Raw genomic sequence first — 20,593 nt, forward strand, 5'->3', positions numbered from 1 at the left:
AACAAATGTGCACACAATATGAACTACTGTATAAGGTTGTTGAGAGAAAAAAAAATGATTTATCTTCTTGTTGATTCTTGATGTTGCTTTTGCTGTTTGTTTTGTTTTTATTTGTCTTCTTTTTTCCAGCCAGTTGACACATTTATGTTACATTATGAATAGATAGATTTGGTTTAAATAGTTTGATTGATTTAGTTAAATGGGGCAGAGACAGAAAGTTTTCCTCTTTCTGTCCACTTTCATTTTCACCAAGGACAAGAGTATTTTGACATTTTTGAAAATGAAATAAATAAGATAAGTCACCAAGAAATACCCTACATCGAGGACAAGTGGGTGTTAAAAGCATACGTTTGAGAAGTGGCGCATACTCATACGGTACTTTTTAACCTTTTTAAGGTTCTTAAAAGTTCCAATCACTCATCTGAAATTGACTTAAATAATTCGAAATGTTTTAAAATACCATCACAAACAGTTGTAGGTTTTGTTTCCACTGAAGGTTTATGGGGATTTCCATAATACTTCTTTATTGGAATCAAGAACACTCCAAAGACATGTAAATACTATGTAGTTACATCCTGTGTAGTTCAACTCATAGATAGGGTTCCTGATAAAACACATTAGTAAGGAAATTGTAAATAAATAAGGAGCAGGCTGGCTAATATTCTTTTGAATAGCCGAAAAATTTTTATATAAAAGAGGAGGATTAATTACAGTCAAATGCGACTCAGAAAAGTGAAGTCTGACATTTCCTAGTTTGTACAAATAGCCTTTATACTTACAAATTCAGAGCCCGAGTCGAGTTTCATGTGATTTTCCAGGGTATTTTCTTTAGCTAGACTCTAAATACAAGAAACTAAAGTTTTATTTAGTTCGTCCGTCACTCTGGAGCAGGTTTTTATTTTCAGCTTCTGTGTTTTCTGTCTTTCTGTTGTGGGGGTGAGTGAGTTGACAGGAAGTTAATACGATTTCCTGATTTTGACACACAAGCGCTACCAGTCAACAGCTTTTTATCACCTCTGACATCAGACTGAAATACATGCACACAGCTTGCTTATAACAATTCTCCCTACCAATAATTGCTGATTACATCCATATTTTTATAAAATTCCTGTTTTTTTATGTTAGTTAAGCAAGCTTAAGTAACAGTAAAGACTTATTTACTTAAAATCAGATTTCTATTTTTTTTCTCGCCATTATAGGGTTTGGGTCAACATTTTTTTTGTTTTTTATGAAAGAAGTTTGAATGTGTTTCACCTTTCATTTATTAAAAAAAAAATCTCAGAAAGCTTTACAGCAACTCAAAAGCTTTAGTAGCAATAAAGCAGTAAAAATATGAAGAGGATGCAAACATAAAAAACATCTGCAGCAATAAAACAATAAAAACACTATAATAGGAAGCATGACAAGTATCAAAGTTTAAGTAAAATGTAGCTGAGGAAGAAGAGTACATGTGAATTTTAACATTTGGATTGAAATATGCACAAATTTGTTTTTGATCTGCTTCTCAGACGGTATACAGGAAGTCCAAAAATGGAACCCTGAGGTTCTCCGCATGATGCAGTGACTCACAAGCTTCTAATAACCNNAAAAAAAAAAAAAAAAACATTGTCCCTGCTTTCAAATACATTGTGACCCAATTTTTTTCTGTTTTGTACTTTATTTACACAAAATACAGTGACATAACTTTTCTAGCTAAACAAATTAAGCTGTTTAGATATCAGTGTTGTTTTGCAATTTTTAGCTTTGCAACGTCAAATTTTCCTTTCGAATGCAATAACTCAACGTTTATGTCGATTAAGTTCAGTATTTTGAAACATTCAGTTAGTTAAACATTTTTTTCTTATCTTCACTAACCAGGAAATGATGGCTTCCTGGACTGTCTTTGGAACAAATTATCAAGTTTATCAAGTGTGATTCATACTAAATTAGTGAAAAAGTTTTTTCTAAATTCTTGGGAAATAGCAAATCATCTGAGACGTGGGGAAAAACGCCAGTTGAATTTTGTGGTTTCTCTCTTTAGTAGCAGTTTCCTGTTGTAGTTTTTCTCAACCACTTTTTCTTAACTGCAGATGTTCTTGTGTTTTTGTCTTTGTACAACCTGTTCTACAAGCATCTCGGCTGTGTTTTTGTGCCTCATTAGCTTTCATCGGGGCTTCCAGGACCCACAATGCTTTTCGTTTGAGTTTGTCAATGACCTTTGTCAGCTGGGTGGCCTTTTTTTCTGTGTATCTTATTATGACTTGTTTTTGTAATTTTTATTTTATATATTTTTTAATACACCTCCTTACCTCCATCCCTCACACTACCCTTTATAAAAGCCCAGGAGAGAAAGGAGCTTATCAGGAGCAAGGGAAGGAAGGCAGCAGGCCCATGTTGACATGTGTAACGCTTGTCTTTTAACAAACAAAATGTTATTTTCTCATTTTTTTCAATTTCTTTATTTCTTTTGATTTCCACAAAAACAAAATACTGTTTACTAGTTGTTTTACAAAGGAAATGAAAAGGAACAGAATAATTAAAAAAAAACTGTATCTAATCATAATTGTCTGCATTATACCTTTTTGGTTTGTTTGTTGTTTACATCACATCATTCTATTCAGAATGATCCTGACAGTGGCAATTTTCTGTCTCCAGGGATGTTCCGATCAGAATTCCGAGTCATTGGATTTTGTGGATTTGCCGATCCGATACTTTTGTAACACATTTAGAAGGTGAATAAATTAAATAAACAGATTAGTGTTGTCCCTTATTTATATTTCATTAACCTTCTTTTAGCATTAAAAACTTAAATAGAACGCGTCTTTGAAGTAGCTTTAATAAACAATTAAAAATAGAGCAAATATAAACTAGAAAAAAAATAACTTTTCTTGTCATGCAAGTGATAATTAGTCAGGTGAGAAAGTTTAGTTACTTTAACTTTAATATTTTTAGAGCTATTGAACATTTTTAACCAAATGTGATTCTTGTCCTCATTTAAAATTCTTAAAAAATAATGATGACTTTGTTTTAGCATAAAATTTGATGAGTGTTAATGTCTAGCTGATATCATTAAAACTATTTATTATTTTTTTTGTTTGTTCGTTCATAAACTTGGTGCTCCAAATAGGTGTGGGAGGAGTTTGTACCAATTTTTTTTTGCGTCATTATTACATAAAAGCATGCATGTATACGTATCACCTTGAAAATGCATGGAGGACACATGATCTACTACAGGCGTCTACTTGATGGCTGCTTTCAGCGGTACTTCCATCTCTTTGTGACCCAGTTTGATGACTAAAATTAGTGGATTTCGCAATTTTTGTCTCCATATAAGGAATAAAAATTCATCCATGAATGTTTTAAAATCTAGAATACAAGCACTTAGGATTGGTTATACGTTTTAACTAATTTATATGAAATTTTAATGAACATTGTAACTCTGTTTACCACCTGTTGTAATCTATTGTTGTATTGATTCTTGCCCTTGAAAAAGAGGTTTTAAATCTCAATGGGACCCAGCCTGGTTAAATAAAGATTAAGAAGAAGAAGAAAAATATCATAAAGTTCTGGAGGAAATAGATAAGATTATCACAGATCAGATTAACAGGCCAAAGCTGAGTCACTGACTGGTTGACACAACGCATCTTCTTCGCCAAAGTTCAGATTTTTTAACTCTTGATGGCCTTCAACGCGAAGCCTAAAGCATGCATTTGCCAAACCAAATTTGAGCCCAAAGCTCAAATTGCTCCTCATAGCCACTAAATGAATCTGTACATTGACGCCTCTGACCCCTGAATTGTGTTCAGTCAAAAAATGACAAGCAAATTATTTCTGCTTAGAAGATTGAGGTCTTTTGGAGAGCATTGACTCTTTCTAAAGACCTTCCGTGACTCTGTGGTGATCTAAACCATTTTTACAGAGTCGGCTGCTGGTCCTACTTTTCCTCATCGGAAGAGCAGACGAGGAGACTGGAGAAGCTGGTCAGGAAGTGTTCATGACTCATAATTAAAGTCAATACTGTACATGTTCTTTCATTTTCAAAATATACCTGCATTACTTGTCTCTTAAATGAAATAACGAGATTCCCCAAACGGCTTTTTTTATTTATTGTTCAACACCGCTCATTCAGTAACTTAATCAAAATGATAAAGAAAATGGTAGTTAACATTTTATTTTCAAAAAGTTATTCAGGAAATTTGTACCAAATTCAATTAGAAATATCAAATGCAAAAATTAAAATGCAGAAACGGAAATGCTTTTTCATTTTCACAATGTAACAGCATTTATCTCTTAAATAAAATGAAAAAGCCATTCTCCGAACGGCTTTTTCATTTTCTTTTTCAACACTGTTTATTCTGTGACATACTTACTTCTGTCTGTTACATCCTGAGTGTCTGGAGGAACAACATTGTAGGTCACTTCCTTCTGCATAACATGAGCTGTTCTCAGTGAATGTGTTCATAGATGTTCTTAATGTTACCACAATTCAACCAAAACTGTCTCCAACTCATCAATATTTCCACTAATCTTTTAACCATCTTTCTGTATGATTCAGTTAATATGTGGTGGATTATATTTTCTTGAATACCATGGTTCTGGTGAATATTCGATTCCGATTGGCTGCTGGATGTGAATCAAAAAGTGATATACCACAGTGACACAGTGACACCTACAAAAAAAGTTCTGGTCACTTATCGCAAATGCTTTATATCACTGCGCTGGCCTAAAGTCAGTTAGTATTCCAATTTTTACCATGATATAGATAAACAAAGGTTGTCATTCAATTCATCACAAAAATAAGTGTCATGATCCAGTGCTTCAGTTTTGTCATGTTCTAGTTTCCCCGTCAGTCTCACCATGTTCAGGTTAATCGTCTACAGCTGTCTTCATTTAGTTAATTAACTTCAGTGTATTTAAGTGTCTGGTTTGTCAGTTCATTTACTCTGCTCTGTCACTTGTTTGGTTTCTCCTGGTTTTGTCATGTTTGTGTTTCTGCCACCATATCCTGTCTCCTGCATTTGGGTCCTTCACCACCATCCCTGACAGAATGACCTGGCCACCTTGGATCCAGCAGGAGAACCTTTGCTGAGAACCCATGCCATCCCACGCCAGATGGGACTGCCTGCAGCCACAAACGAGTCACGTCGTACCATGCCCACCACATCTGTTCCTGAGGGGGATTGTCGGGGCCATCCTTCCTGCTCCTGTGGAGAGTCGCTCTTCTTCATGTGTCTGCTCCTGAAGACTGTCGCTGGGGCCGCTCCTTGTCCCTGAGGATGGTCGCTGCTCATCCCCCTTGGTGGTTTCCTGTTCTGGAGCAGGGTTGCTGGAGCTGCTCCCCTTCATGTTACCTGTCCCTGCGGAGAGTTGCCAGGACCGCTCCTCTTCACGCCCGTTCCTGAGGTGGGGTTCCAAAACCCCTTCCATCCGTCTGGCAGCAGCAATCCTTTTTAGTGGACTTGTGTTTTTTGTTCCCTTCAGGACCCCTCCTTTCAGGTGTCTGGGCATCTGGGATCTGCCCTTTTGGGGAGGGGTACTGTCATGAGTGTTTGATCTGGTTTTGTCATGTTCCGTTTTCCCTGTCAGTCTCACCATTTTCAAGTTAATCATCCAAAACTGTTTTCATTTAGTTAATCAGCTTCGGTGTATTTAAGCGTCTGGTCTTCAGTTTCTCAGTGTCAGGTCATCTGCTCTGGTTTTTCTGTCACTGGTTTTGTCAGGTTTGAGTATGCTTAGTAAATTTTTGTGTCTGCCACCAAATCTGATCTCCTGCATTTGGGTCCTACACCACCATCCCTGACAATAAGACAATAGAAAAGATTTCATAGTTTCTTTAAACCTGTTTAGACTTTGTTTCTTTGGAACAAATGTTTGCTTCATCTGGACAAAAACAAGTGGTAAGAGGGGAACGTTTTCTCTGAACTGATGTGTGTGTGTTTTTTTTTTTTTTTTTTTTTTTTCTCTCAATATTTAACTTATTGTGATAGAAATTAGATCTCTTTCCTTTGCCGCAGTTGGTAGTGCGAACTTTATAGTTGGTACCATGACAACACATTGAACCACGGACCAAACAGTCTTAAACCTAAAAAGTAACAAGAATAAAATACTAAATTCTTTGAATATATTTCTTTCATAAGTGACCATATATATAACACCCTTTGAAGTGTGCATTGTCGGAAATGAACAGACTTCACAGAAGCAAACTCAGGCTTCCATGTCTGATAATGCACACCTCAATCGTGCATTATCCCTTATTTAAATTGTACATAATGTGTTTATTTGCATATCTGTAAACTGCAGTGCTACAACATGGAAATTTCCCCACTGAAGGAAAAATTAACAAATGGAGACTATAGGGACTAAAGATGGAAATTAGCCTTCTTTTCCTTTTGGCTTTTCCCTTCAGGGGTTGCCACAGTGAATCAGTTTCCTCCATCTAAGCTTGTCTTCAGCATCCTCCACTCTAACACCAGCCACCTTCATTCCATCCATAAACTTCTTTGGTCTTTCTCTATATCTTTTGCCTCGTAGCTCTAGACTCAGCATCCTTCTACCAATATATTCACTGTCTCTCTTCTGAACATGTCCAAACCATCTCAGTCTGGCCTCTCTAACTTTATCTCCAAAACCTCTAACATGTGCTGTTCTCTGATGTATTCATTCCTGATCCTATCCATCCTGGTCACTCCCAAAGAGAACCTAAGCATCTTCATCTCTGCTACCTCCAGCTCTGCCTTCCTGTCTTTTCTTCAGTCCCACTGTTTCTAGTCCAAACAACATGGCTGGTCTCACCACAGTCTTGTACACCTTTCCTTTCATTTGTGCTGAAACTCTTCTGTCACACATCACACCTGACACTTTTCTCCACCCATTCCAACCTGCTTGCACTCTCCTCTTCACTTCTTTTCCACACTCTCCATTACTCTGTACTGTTGACCCTAAATACTTAAACTCCTCCACCTTCTTTATCTCTTCTCCCTGTAACCTCACTCTTCCACTCTGGTTCCTCTCATTCACACACATGTACTCTGTCTTACTGCGGCTAACCTTCATTCCTCTCCTTTCCAGGGCAAACCTCCACCTCTCTAACTCCACCTCCACCTGTTCCCTGCTCTCACTACAAATCACAATATCATCTGCAAACATCATAGTCCATGGTGATTCCTGTCTAACCTCATCCGTCAGTCTGTCCATCACCATTGCAAACAGGAAGGGGCTCAGAGCTGATCCCTGATGTAATCCCACCTCCACCTTGAACTCCTCTGTCACCCCTACAGCACACCTCACCACTGTCTTACAGCCCTCATACATGTCCTGCACTGCTCGGACATACTTCTCTGTCACTCCAGACTTCCTCATACAATACCATAGTTCCTCTCTGGGCACTCTGTCATAAGCTTTCTCCAGATCTACAAAGACACAGTGGAGCTCTCTCTGACCTTCTCTGTACTTCTCTATCAACATCCTCAAAGCAAATGTTGCATCTGTAGTGCTCTTTCTTGGCATGAAACCATACTGCTGCTCACAAATGTTCACTTCTGCTCTTAGTCTGGCTTCCACTACTCTTTCCCACACCTTCATTGTATGGCTCATCAGCTTTATTCCTCTGTAGTTACCACAACTCTGCACATCTCCCTTATTCTTAAAAATGGGCACCATCACACTTCTCCTCCATTCCTCAGGCATCTTCTCACCACCTAAGATCCTGTTGAACAACCCGGTCAGAAACTCCACTGCCATCTCTCCTAGACACTTCCATACCTCCACAGGTATATCATCAGGACCAAGAGCCTTTCCATTAGCCTAAAAAGCTATAATCTTATACATTTGCATTATTAAATGTTTTGTTAATATATGCTGTCCCTGTCTAAAATAATCAGGGCATTCTATCTTGTGTGCTTTTCATATCTTTTTATAGTTGCTTTTCTTTTTTTATGTTTAGGTCTGAAAGATGTTGGGTAACTTGTTGTACTGTAAATGTGTTATAGAAATACTTTTAATATAGTCTTGATTTTTAGATTCATTTTTAAAAACCTAGAGTTTACTTAATAAACTTTCTGTTATAACTAACAGATTTGAATATCGATTCAGAAGAGGCAGGAGCAAACATCTGCTTTTCCCAAAATTTTAAATTTGTCTTTTATCATTTATTTGGCAAATAAGATTATTTATAAGATACCTTATTTTGTGACAGCCAGACTGACAATCTTTAGTGCCACTTGAATGTATGCAAAAAGTATTTTCAGGAAACTAAAAATAAAATAAAATTGATAAGCAGAAAATAATATAAAAAATATTGTGTTTTTTTTTTTTTTTCTGGATACCTTTTGGAAACGTTTCCTTATTCAGTCAAAAGTTTGGATTCATGTTCACTTAGAATTTACGAACTCACCCAAACTGTTAACTTATTATTCTATGAGTCTTACGCAAATGTCTTCACTTTTTCTTGCTTCCTTTAGAAACTGATTTATTTCCACTTTTAAGTGTGTCCTGACTATTCGTTTTTATTGTTATTTTAGGATTCAACACATAAGCCACCCTTTTATTCTTCTAATCTAGTGAAAGGACAACCATATATGTTATAGAGGTGTCTTCTTTCTTCAAGGTCCACCCCATAAAAGACCAAAAATAGCTGAGGTTTTACGGGCAAAACCTTACAGCTCCCTATATTTCTTGTAAAAGGAAACATGGGTCAATAAACTACAAATCCACTGTTACTAGAATTCCTTATCTCAATACTTTACAGTATCTTATGGTGCATAAAGCGGCTGTTCTATTGTGCGACAGGTTGCTGCTGCCCCACTTCTACTGCTTATCTGCTTTACGCTTTCTGCCAAGTCACACTGTACATTTACAGAACCTACCGGTCATTTCAACTTCCTCGGCTAACAGCCTAGCTGCAAGGAATTTACTGTACTGTGACGTCACAAAGACACACATGCAATGGAGAGGGTGTATATATGTCAAGCATCTGCTGGGGAGTGAGGAGGTTTGTCAGCACATTCTTTCTGCAACTGGAAGGACCTGAGGTAACCTGTGAGGCTGCGGTAAGTTTGACTGAATGTTTAAAGCTTCTCATTTGTCTTTTTAAGGCTGAATTTAAGTTAAATAAAATCAAGAGATTTATATAATCATTTAAAAAGCATCTAGATGAGAGACAAGGACTCAATCAATTTAATGATTATTTTAAATGGTCATAAAAAGCTTTTAATTATTTTAAATATTCATAAAAAGTTTTGATAAAAATATTTTTTGCCAAAAAACACACAATTGATATACACTGAAAAAAGTGATTCATTGGATTAACTGATAAAAGTTCTGTAATTTGTTATATTTAAAAGTATTAGTTTTAATCAAATTAAAAATGCAATTTAATTAAAAAAGCTAATATTTTAAATTTAACAAATTACAGATTTTTTTGTCAATTAATTCCAAAGTTTCACTTTTTACAGTGTATTTTATCATTAAATTTTGTTTTTTGCATGTAGGTTTACTAAGATATCATAAATAAACATTAATCAGGCTCTGTTTTCTATGAAAAGAAAGAGTATGTTTTTTTTTTTTTTTATTTAAACCAATTTTCCGAAAGAGCTAAAAATTATAACCCTTTCTCTGGAATTTTCTACTTGTCCATAACTTTATTGTGAAATGCTGACAGAACCCTGCAGCGTCTGAGCTTAAAGCTTCGATTAGGACTTTAAACTTAGAACAAACTTTGTTTTTTTTTTTGCTCTTTTTTTTGTTTCTTCTTTTTAGTTGAGGAGATTAACATTAAAATATTTTATTTGTTGTAACCTCTCACATCTGCACTATGTAATGTTTTTTTAAAAAGTGACTAAAGGATTTCTGATGGGTTTAAAAAATTCTAAAAGCATTAAATTAATGAATTTGAAAATAAAACCTTAAAAAGTCTTGAATTTTGATTGCTGAGCTTTAAAACCTGCTTGAAATCTCTGTTTTTAACATATCATTTCAATTTCTTTAACTTTTTGACCACGATTATTTTGACTAAATGATGTAAATAAACATCTGTTTTGCACCAATACACTGAATGCCCACCGCCAGTTTAAAAATATAAAAAAAAAGAAGAGCTCTAAAGCATCCGACCACAATCAAAAAAATAAAAGGCTGCAGCTTTGATCATAAAATGTGAATAAATTAATAAAATAAGAAATAGCTAGCCTTAAAAAGTTATTTAAAAAAAATAAAATGTACCCTTTAACACCGTAGCCCCAGTGTTTATGTTCTTTGATTTACTGTCATCTTTCAATTGTTAACACAATCAACGTCATTGATCGCTTTTCTCATTCACGTTGATCGTATTAACAATTGAAAAGTTACAGTATGTTAAAGATTTTGTTTTATTGTCACTGGTGTTAAAGGGTTAACTTTGAAGAAAGTTGCAGGAATCCTGTTCCAAGTCCGATTACCAATCTCTAGTAATCAAGTGTCTGTTAGATAATGTCTTTTCTTAAAGAGCCATTCTAATCATCTTTTGATCTGTTCTTTAAATGTTCTCAGTGTTCTTTTAATTAAGACAATTTTTCTTGGACATGGTTTCTGCAGACTCATAGTAGTTCATTAGAAAGTTGCTTGGGCGGGACTATTGGTGTGGCGCCATCCCTCCCCCTCTTCCCATTGCCCATAACTGAGAGCTTTCTGGTTAAAGGCTCACCTGCTGGCTTACTCAACATAAATAGTGCTTGTGGCTTGTCCAGCGTACTTTTTATGTCACAAATATGTTCTTTTTCAAACTTTATTTTTTTGTCTGCTCCTGATTCATAACAATGTGAGTAAAAAAATACTCAGAAATGCAATTTTAAGCTTAATTACCTTAATATATGCCCCCTATCATGAGAAAAATGCCACAAGAAGATGTTATAAACACCAAAAACATAATATTCATTGTCACGGGAGTGTCTCTTTAAGTATTTTCAAATACCACCATCATACTCTTTGGATTTATTGCTAACTAACTGTTGCTTTCTCTGACAGATCACGGAGAACAACAACATCAAACAATGGAGGATCAATCTGCCAATAATTCAACTAATCAGGGTTTTGTCCTTTGGGACTACGTTGTTTTCGCAGCCATGCTGCTGATTTCTATGGCTATAGGACTTTTCCAGGCCCTGAAAAATAAATCTGTAGATGCCAGCGCCAGGGATTTCTTCACCGGAGGTCGAAGCATGCCGGCTCTGCCTGTCGGACTGTCGCTTTGTGCCAGCTTCATGTCAGCGGTCCAGGTTCTGGGCGTTCCGTCTGAAGGTTTTCGCTACGGTTCAAAATTCCTCTACATGTGCCTGGGACAAACCATCAACTCCCTGCTGACGGCGTACCTGTTCATGCCGGTCTTCTTTCGCCTGGGCATCACCAGCACTAATCAGGTCACAATGAGCGGATTAGTTTACTACGTTAAGAAGATTGAGTATAGGTTAAGAAAAACCTGAAAATGTGTTTTTCTGTCTGGCATTGTAAATAATAATCTTAGATTGTGTGAGCTAACACTGTAGATTATTCGCATTTACTGTACAAATGGGATTATTTTTGGGCCCAATTTGCTTTCATTTGCTTCATTAGATCTAACTGCTGAGTTTATTACTTTAAAACCAAAACAAAGTCTTTAAAATGTTTGTGATGTCACATAAAAGTTTAGCTGCGTATCACCGAATATCTAAAATACTTAAATAATGGTCAACATTTAGAATCCATGCTGTCTGCTGAGTTACAAAAAACATAAAAACTAGTCGACATAAAGAGCTAAAATAAAGATTATTGAGAATGTGAAATGTTTATGCTCATCTATAGAGCTAAAGGGGGGAAAGCTGAAAAAAAAAACTGCAGGAGTGGCAAATATCTCATAATTAATTATTTTTGAAAGCTAAAAATCAGTTAATTTAACAAACTAAAAGAGATAAAAATAAAATCTCTCTATTCACAAATGCTAACATTAGTTTTACAAATTTAAAAAAAGAACAAATGGACTGAAAATTTAACATAAATCCTAAATGGTAAATACATTTAACAGGCCATTTCTTCAATTATGTCAAACCATTGTGACATCAATTTACATTGTAAAAATTGGGTCAATCAACAAAAATTCTGTAGTTTGTTGGATTTTTAAAAATATTAATTTAATCAAATTACATTTTTTAGTTGAGTAAACCATCAACCCAAAATTTTAATTTGATGAAAACTAAAAAAATTCAGTTTTCAGTCATGTAAAATGTTGAATTTGACTTCCCTAGTTCATTTTTTGGAATATGGAGTCTTGAAAGAGCCAAAATGAAAGAAACATATACACCATTAAATAAATAACTAAATGTGCCATTAATTATTTAAAAGTGGCAATAAATAAATAAATGTTGAAATCAATAAATAAATAAATGTGGCATTAAAATATTAAAATAGAACATTTAAATGTGACATATTTATTTCATTTTTGCTATTTCCAGGCTCCATATAGGAAAAGTTCAAATTAACTAAATAAAAGTGAAGAATCCAAATATATTAAACATGAATGTTGAATCACATGACAGACATAGTTTGTCACTAATGCACTTATTTTTAAAATTTACACTACCATTTAAAAGTTAAAGGTCACCCAAACAATTTTGTTTTTTGTTAAAAGTCACACTTTTATAGAAAATATAGTCACTGACAAGGTTAGAAATAATATTTATTTGAAACTATATTTTTTTTCTCCATTAGGAACAGTTCCGGTATTGCAGAACTTTGACACTCTGTTAGTTTGTTGAGGTAATCTGGAGAAAATGTAACCCCACTTGTTCTAGAAGCCCCTCCCACAAATTGGATTGGCTGGATGAGTGCTTCTATCATACCATACAGTAAATCTGCTCCCACAACTTTAGAATTATCATTTTTTTAAATCAAATATCATGATTAGTTTAAAGTTATCTTCATTGAAAAAAAAGTTGATTTTCTATCAAAAATAGTACAATTTCTAAGTGGTATTACAAATATCTTTTAACCTATCGCACAAAAACATGACTTTTTCGGTTAATTAAAAAAATCCACCTGTGGGTCATAAAACAAGGCATGTAGAAGAAGTGAAGAGAGATGAGAGATTTGTGCACAGAAAGTCTATGATGTTATGACACCAGCCGTCTGCTTGTCACAGTACCTGGAGATGAGATTTGGCAGAGCGATGCAGCTGCTGGGAAGTTTCCAGTTTCTCGTAGCAACGGTGAGGCTGGCATTTTGTTTTTCCTTTCAGAGCCAAAGATTAAAGTCTGATGGTTTTACTGGAGATTTTGGAGCAAAGAGATCCTTTTCTATTTTCTGGTTTTGTTTTGTTTCTCTGTTTCTGGACATGATTTTGTTTGTGCTTGAATTTTCTCAGCTGCTTTACACTGGGATTGTCATCTATGCACCTGCCTTGATCTTGAACCAAGGTAAGAAACTAGAAACTTTCAGAAAGATTTGTAAAATATGAAAATTGATTGGTCATACTTAGTTTCCATATTTAAAATTATTTTATTTTAATTTAATTTAATTTAATTTAATTTAATTTAATTTAATTTTATTTTATTTTATTTTATTTTATTTTATTTTATTTTATTTTATTTTATTTTATTTTATTTTATTTTATTTTATTTTATTTTATTTTATTTTATTTTATTTTTATTTTATGTTATTTTATTTTTATATTTTATTTTATTTTTTATTTTTATTTTTATTTTATTTTATTTTATGATATTTTATTTTTAATTTTTAAATTTTATTTTATTTTATTTTTATATTTTATTTTATTTTTATATTTTATTATATTTTATTTTTTTATTTTATTTTTATTTTATTTTATTCATTAAATAATTTTGCAACTCATCCGTGTATTAGATGCTGTCTTTGGTCTGTCTTTTGTGTAAACTGAGCTGTTGGTAAATCATTTCAACAAAAAAAATTATGTAAACAGCTAAATTAAAATTAAGGAAAATAGGAATTACTAAAAACCAACTTTATAAATCTTTTTTTTTTTATTTTTACTGTCATTTGTTGTTTTCTTATAGTACATCATGTTGGAAACTTCTTCTAATTTCTATTGCCTGGAAAAGCGTTTTCAACCATTTTTGAGCAAAGGTTCACGTTTTCCTTGACAAAAACTCCAAGGTACACCATAGCAACAAAAAAAAATGTGAAAAAAGAGAAACTGTGAAGTCTGTATTAACGATGTTCCATTCCCTCCAGGATCTCACATGTTTTTTTTTTTTTTTTTTTGATAACACCTATGGAACAAAAATCAGAAAATTATTTCTTTTCCTAAAAGTAGCAATAATTCAATCATCATTTTCAGCTAAAGGATGTAAGAATAATAACAGACTATTCCTCCACATCACATGTGCTATACAAATGTCGAAAAAGATGGCTTAAATTGCAAAAAAATGGTTGCCATAAATGTTTATGAAATAAAATAAATGTTTATTTAAATAAAAGTGATTTAGTGAAATAGAAATTATTGCTAAATGTATCGCCCAATGAAATATCGAGATATTTCGCCGTATTTATTTACTAGGTTGAAAAACACTGGTCTGGAAGTTGATGTTTGATACTTAAAATGTTGTCATCAGAAGTTTTAAAAAGTGAAACTCCTCCTACAGGTCACACTATTCACCTCTTTATGCATCAGATCTTGAAGAGAATAAAAGTTGTTTTTGAAATGTGTTGTTGAGCCCAAGAAAAGCTCATTAACAGAAGTGCTTACCGTGAAAGTACAGTCCGTGAGTTTTGGGCTAAACCCTTGTTCAGTTTTTAATTGAAATGATTAGCACTTCACTCTGAACTCTTTCTTTTGCAGCCACGGGGCTCAACATGTGGGTGTCTCTGTTTTCCACTGGTATAATCTGCACGGTGTACACCACTTTGGTAAGAACTTTGAAAAGGTCATGAAGACGGCTCCATCTATTTGACAGATTAGTAAAAAAAATTTAAATTGCCCTAAAAGTAGGCAGACATTTTCCATTAAACTCTTATTTATGTTTTTTTTTTTATGAACAAAGTAGGAAAAAGTTTTTTAGAATTTGTTTATAAAACACAGAAAAAGAAATACATGTGCGAGCACATACATTTTTACTGTTTTCATATTTTGTAACAAAAAGGAATTTAAAAATCTTTAGATCTAGTAAATCTGTCATAATCTCACAAGCCTACAAGTAAAAAGGGAATTAATATAATTTATTTTTTTAATATGCAGATGCTAATTTACTCTTGTCTTGTTATTTACCCTCATAAAATTTACTAATTCATCTATTGTTGTTGTTTTACCTTAAATAGATAAAGGAAATGTTAAAGATTCACCCAACAAAAATCCCTTTTCTGTGTTTTATTGTAAAGTTTCTTTCATATTTAAAGAAGAAATAAATAAGAGTGGGAGAATAACCCCCAGAGATGGAACATCTTGTTTTCAAGTGGGTCCTCCATTCAAGAATAATCACAAATGACAGAAAAGGAACCAAATAAAATAGTACAAACAGAGATTAAATACACAAAACACATAGAAGCTCTCAATATCCATCTCTATTTAAAATGACATTTTTGAACTGAAAAAACACAATTGATGAATGCTAAAGTAGACAAAAGGCAATTGACGAAATATTCTGAATTTAAAAACATAGCAAGTGTGTTTGACATGAATTAAAATAACTTTTTTAACACTGAGATAAAGGAAGGATTTCTTTGTATAAAGTGAAATATTGCAAACATTTCTGACTTCTTTTCTCTACGTTCCTGTGAAGGGTGGCATGAGGGCTGTGATCTGGACCGACGTCTTCCAAGTCATGGTGATGCTGTTGGGTTTTGTGACCATTTACATTCGTGGCACAATTCTGGTTGGTGGACCTGCGCAAGTTCTGGAGATTGCCAATAATGGATCACGGATAAATTTTGATGAGTAAATACTTTTTTTTTTTACATTCATTTTAAGGTGTTGTCACTGCAACTTCCAGACATTTTAATAATTAGTTTTTTTTATACATTTGTGCTTTAAATTAATCATAGAGCCAAAATTCTGCTGTTTCTGATGATTTTGCACTAACATTAGTTGTTGTTCTTTACCAGTTTCGATGTTGACCCCCGAAAGCGCTACACCTTCTGGAGTCTCACTGTTGGCGGTGCGATGGTTTGGTTGTCCATGTACGGCGTCAACCAAGCTCAAGTCCAGCGGTACATCTCCTGCCGAACGGAACGGGACGCCCAACTGTGAGTGTACTTGTTCTGGTCCAAAGCAGCAAAAAGTACCCATATATCTGGGAAATATGGGCAAAAAATAAAATCTTTTACTTTCTTTTACAAAAATAGAAAGAACTGAATATATTTAACAAAAACTGAATAATTTTAATGTTTTTTTGTAAATTTAATGCAATAAAATGCTTCATTAGCAAAAAACTAAGTGCTAACAGGGATGATTAGTTTGTGTCTCTAACCTCAAATGAGCAACATCCCACAGAAGTTTTAGAATTATTATGGGATGGCCACAGGACCTCTGACTTGGTGGCCATTTTGTAGAAAATTGTTTTTACACAATATAGGAACAAAAATATTTTGTTTGAGTGTCCTCATAAAATTTTGCATACAAGCAACCGGTTGAAGTCTACAACCAGTCAAAGTTCCAGTGAACCTGGGGAAGAGGCCGCCATCTTGAATTTTAACAAAATGATTGCTTAGCCTACCTATTAAGTTAAACTCCTCCCAGGGATTTTGATTTATCTTCTCCTAACTCCTGAAGCATCATTGGGAACCTACTTGGGAAAAAATGTTAGACTTCTAAGCAGAGGATTTTTTATGGTTTAATATGTTTGACGTTCTCCTGTTGTTGCTTACACATTTTTTTCCCGAAGTATTGTGAAAACTTAATCCATAAAATCGGCTGCTCAAATAGAGCAAAACTATATGATACATGACAGTAATTTGTTAGAAAGGTGGGCACGGTTAGAAAAAAAGCCTCTGTTGTTAAGGAAATTGAAAAACATACTTTTTCCTATTCTTCTAAAAATTACATAGACCTGTTAGTTTTCACCAGGTAACCAAAAAATAAAATGGTTGCTATGGAGCTAAAACCAACAAGGCCGCCATTTTGAAATAATTGCTTTTTGTTTTTTGTTTTTTTATGGATTAGTAATACCATTTAGAGATTTCCTTTCAGAGATTAACTGTCAATGTCTAGTCAGTGAGGTGATCACTTACAACGCCATGAGCGGCTTTAATTTTTAATTAAATCCCCAACATGTGAATACTTTTTTATTCTGCTGCAGTTGGATAGATTTTGTAAGGTTCTATGTAACCTCAACGTTTAAAAACAAAAGATACTTGAGGATGTTTGGTCCAAAGCTGGCCCTGCAAGTTTTCCACAATGGAAAAAGAAAAAAAATGACAAAAACTAAAAGACTGGCTCCTGCTGTTCTGAGGTCAGACCAAACTCACAGTCACACCTGCTGGATGGAGACGTTCTGTTCCACATGAACTCTGCTCACGTTGTGCCACTTCCTTTTAAGCATTGTGAGAAATGTGTGACTCGAATCCCCTTAAACTATGTTTTTTTTTTCAGTTTACAGCGATCCTGCCTCCCTTTACTGGCTTAAAATTATGTAGTCGTTTCTGTACCTTTTATCTTTACTGTGGTTTAATTTTTAATTTTCTGAATTTTGTTTTATTTTTGGCTGTGTTGAGGTACTTCCATCCATTTATATTCTCAACCCACTGATTCCCTTGGCGGGGTGCACCCTGGACAGGTTGCCAGTCCACAAAATCACTCATATGCATCTAGAGGCGTGGTAGAAATCATCCATCAACCTATGAAACATGTTTTTGGACTCTGGGAGGAGGCCGGAGAAAACTCACACATGCCCGGAGAGAACGTGCAAACTCCAAACAGAAGGGGTCCCAGTCGGAATTTGCATCAGGGCCTTCACTACACCTCTGTGAAGCCTTTACTGAGGTGCTTTGAAGGAAGAGTTCCCCAAACTTCTGCAAACTGTGTTATTTAGCTTATTGGCACAAACAAGTTCTTTACTCTGCTTTTACACTGTAAAAAATATAGTCAATTTTTACGGTCACCGTAAAAAAACTTTAAACAAAGGTACAATAAACAACTGTTGCTTTTTATTTACAGTTCTTTTTTGGGTAATATTTCTTATTTTTACCGTAAATAGCAATTAATTTATTGTAAATACAGTGTAACACTGTAAAAAAATGTTTTTTTTTTATTGTTCTTTGTTTCAAACACAAAATGAAAGTAAACAATAAGAATTTAAAAATAAAATATAAGTATTTTGAAAAGTACAAAAATACAAAATAAACATTAGAATTCAAAAATACAATTATAAGAATTAAAAAAAGACAAAAAATACAAATATACAAGTAAAGCAAATAATGTGCTTGAAAAGGAGTGGGTAGAAGAAAATTCTTGTGTGGTTCCACCCCTTTCTACAATATTTTTGTTAGCAAATTAGCAAATTTGTTTTTATTAGCATATCAATTTTTACAATAGAAAATGAGCAGATCGGATTGCCAAAATTTTATAGTAAAATATACAGTGTTACTTTTTTTTTATCATATTACAGTTACAATAATTGCTATATCCTATAGTTTTGTTGAAATTTGTATCATAATTTCAATGCCAGTCTACAAAGCTAACAAAGATGTACATATATTTTTAACGATAAAAAACTAGCAGCTGAGATTCCCAGGGTTTTACCGTAGTAACTGTAAAAAAAATCCCTATAATCTTACAGAAGTTTACTGGTTGCTGACTCTCTAGTAAAATTCTGCTTTTTTTTTTTTTTTTTTTTTTACAGCAGTCATTACAATTGTTAACTGTCATAATTTTCCTGTATTTTTTCCTGTAAAAATGTCTAAACTCTAAAACAGTCTAGCTTTTTTTCTCTTGTTTATGTGACTTATTTTGCGCAACTTCCTCTCAATCATCACTTAGCAAACCTAAGATTAACAATCTGCCAAAAATATGTTATAATTAATAACATTTCTCTCTACAGAAAGAATGTAAAGCATTGAAAAGTTCAGTCAGCCTTCTGGATCTGTCAACAAATCTGATTCTGCAGCGACGTGTGCTTTCCCTTGCAGGGCTCTGTTTGTGAACCAGGTTGGTCTGTGCTTCATCGTGAGCAGCGCGGCGACCTGCGGCATCGTCATGTTCGCTTACTATTACAACTGTGACCCGCTGAAATCTGGGAAGATTTCAGCTCCTGATCTGGTAATCACACTTTTCTTTTGAATAAGAATAAAAAATGACGGCCACTCTTAACTCTGATGCTGCAGTTATTAATTAATATGCTGTTATGTATTGAAAATTGCCAAAATCACTTTTTTAAACTACTATATACTACTAGAAAATACTAGAAAAATTGCATCACCTTTGTAGTTTTTGCTCTTTTATTTTAAATACTATTTTATTAATATAAAGTTCTACATCATTTTTTTCTCTCTTTTGTCATCTAAAGTACATGCCATACTTCGTACTGGAGATCTTCAAAAACCTTCCAGGATTTCCAGGTCTTTTCCTTGCATGTGCATACAGTGGGACTCTGAGGTATGCCATTTTTTTTCTAAAGTTGTTGTCACTCCATATTCTCTGGGTACTTCAGTACTCTCTGGGGTGACAGAGTCTGCTTTCCCACAGCACGGCTTCCACCAGCATAAACGCCATGGCTGCGGTGACCATGGAGGACCTGCTGCAACCACATCTGCTTCAAACATCACAGACGAAGCTCGTTCTCATTTCCAGAGGACTGTGTAGGTTGATTCTCATTTAATGCTGAAGTTTCTTACCTAACTGTTTTTCTATAAAGACAATCTGGCCTCAAATTGAAATCCATTGTTGTTTGCAAATAGATGTCTAACTAAAAGGCTGTGTTGTGACTAAATGGTAATACTTGCTGAAAACCAAAATTAACTATAAAATCCAAAGATTCTTTCTATTTAAACATGATTAAGCCTAAATAATCCCACTGTGTTTGTCATTTTTTTTTCTAATGTCACTCGTGTGATTTCAATTATAAGGATAAATGGTTGTTTCTATTTTTCTCTCAGCGTTACTGTATGGAGCTGGCTGCATCACTGTGGCGTCTCTCTGCTCCTTCTTGGACTGGGGTGTTCTGCAGGTATGACCCACTGATGATGTCCCATGAAATTCTACCCATCCATCTTGTTTTCTAAACCCGCTCAATTCCTTTTGGGGTCGTAGGGTTGCTGGAGCCTATCCCAACCACTTCCAAACATGTAGTTGTTGTAGTTGTTGGATAGTTGTCTGATAAACAGATTATCAGAATTAAAAAAGAAAAAAAGCGTCATTTAAAATTATATATTTTCACTCGTTAAATTTTACCAGACAAACAAATAAAAATGTGTCCTACGCTAAAGTTAGAACAGTTAAAGTGAGAAATTTACCAATCTAAAAGAACAATTTTTCTTTCATGGTTTGATAATCAGTCAAACTGAGTATTTTTCTGTTTGCAAATATGACTGAATAGAACGTGGTTTATTTTCTGTCCTTCCAGGGCTCCTTTACTATCATGGGTGTGGTCAGTGGTCCACTCCTGGGTGTCTTCATCCTGGGAATGTTTGTCCCGGCTACTAACAGGCT

The 20,593-nt window shown here is 34.3% G+C and overlaps 2 protein-coding genes across 2 annotated transcripts in view; one reads left to right on the forward strand and one right to left on the reverse strand.

Moving 5' to 3' along the window:
- jak3 (Janus kinase 3 (a protein tyrosine kinase, leukocyte)) overlaps positions 1–1,310 on the reverse strand; it is a 21,376-nt gene extending 20,066 nt beyond the window's left edge. The window contains exon 1 of the mRNA XM_024278134.2: positions 780–1,310. The gene's annotated coding sequence lies outside the window, so the exon portion shown is untranslated. The remainder of the gene's footprint in view (positions 1–779) is intronic.
- Positions 1,311–8,721: 7,411 nt separating this feature from the next.
- slc5a5 (solute carrier family 5 member 5) overlaps positions 8,722–20,593 on the forward strand; it is a 16,160-nt gene continuing 4,288 nt past the window's right edge. Inside the window, exons 1-12 of the mRNA XM_024279316.2 lie at positions 8,722–9,026; positions 10,975–11,366; positions 13,121–13,186; positions 13,343–13,394; positions 14,795–14,862; positions 15,732–15,886; positions 16,054–16,194; positions 19,075–19,204; positions 19,452–19,540; positions 19,631–19,743; positions 20,041–20,111; positions 20,508–20,593. Coding sequence (XP_024135084.1) covers positions 11,001–11,366; positions 13,121–13,186; positions 13,343–13,394; positions 14,795–14,862; positions 15,732–15,886; positions 16,054–16,194; positions 19,075–19,204; positions 19,452–19,540; positions 19,631–19,743; positions 20,041–20,111; positions 20,508–20,593 — 1,337 coding nt within the window. The 5' untranslated portion in view covers positions 8,722–9,026; positions 10,975–11,000. The remainder of the gene's footprint in view (positions 9,027–10,974; positions 11,367–13,120; positions 13,187–13,342; positions 13,395–14,794; positions 14,863–15,731; positions 15,887–16,053; positions 16,195–19,074; positions 19,205–19,451; positions 19,541–19,630; positions 19,744–20,040; positions 20,112–20,507) is intronic.

This window comes from Oryzias melastigma, linkage group LG4 (assembly GCF_002922805.2).
Source record: "Oryzias melastigma strain HK-1 linkage group LG4, ASM292280v2, whole genome shotgun sequence".
Classification (NCBI taxonomy): Eukaryota; Metazoa; Chordata; class Actinopteri; order Beloniformes; family Adrianichthyidae; genus Oryzias; species Oryzias melastigma.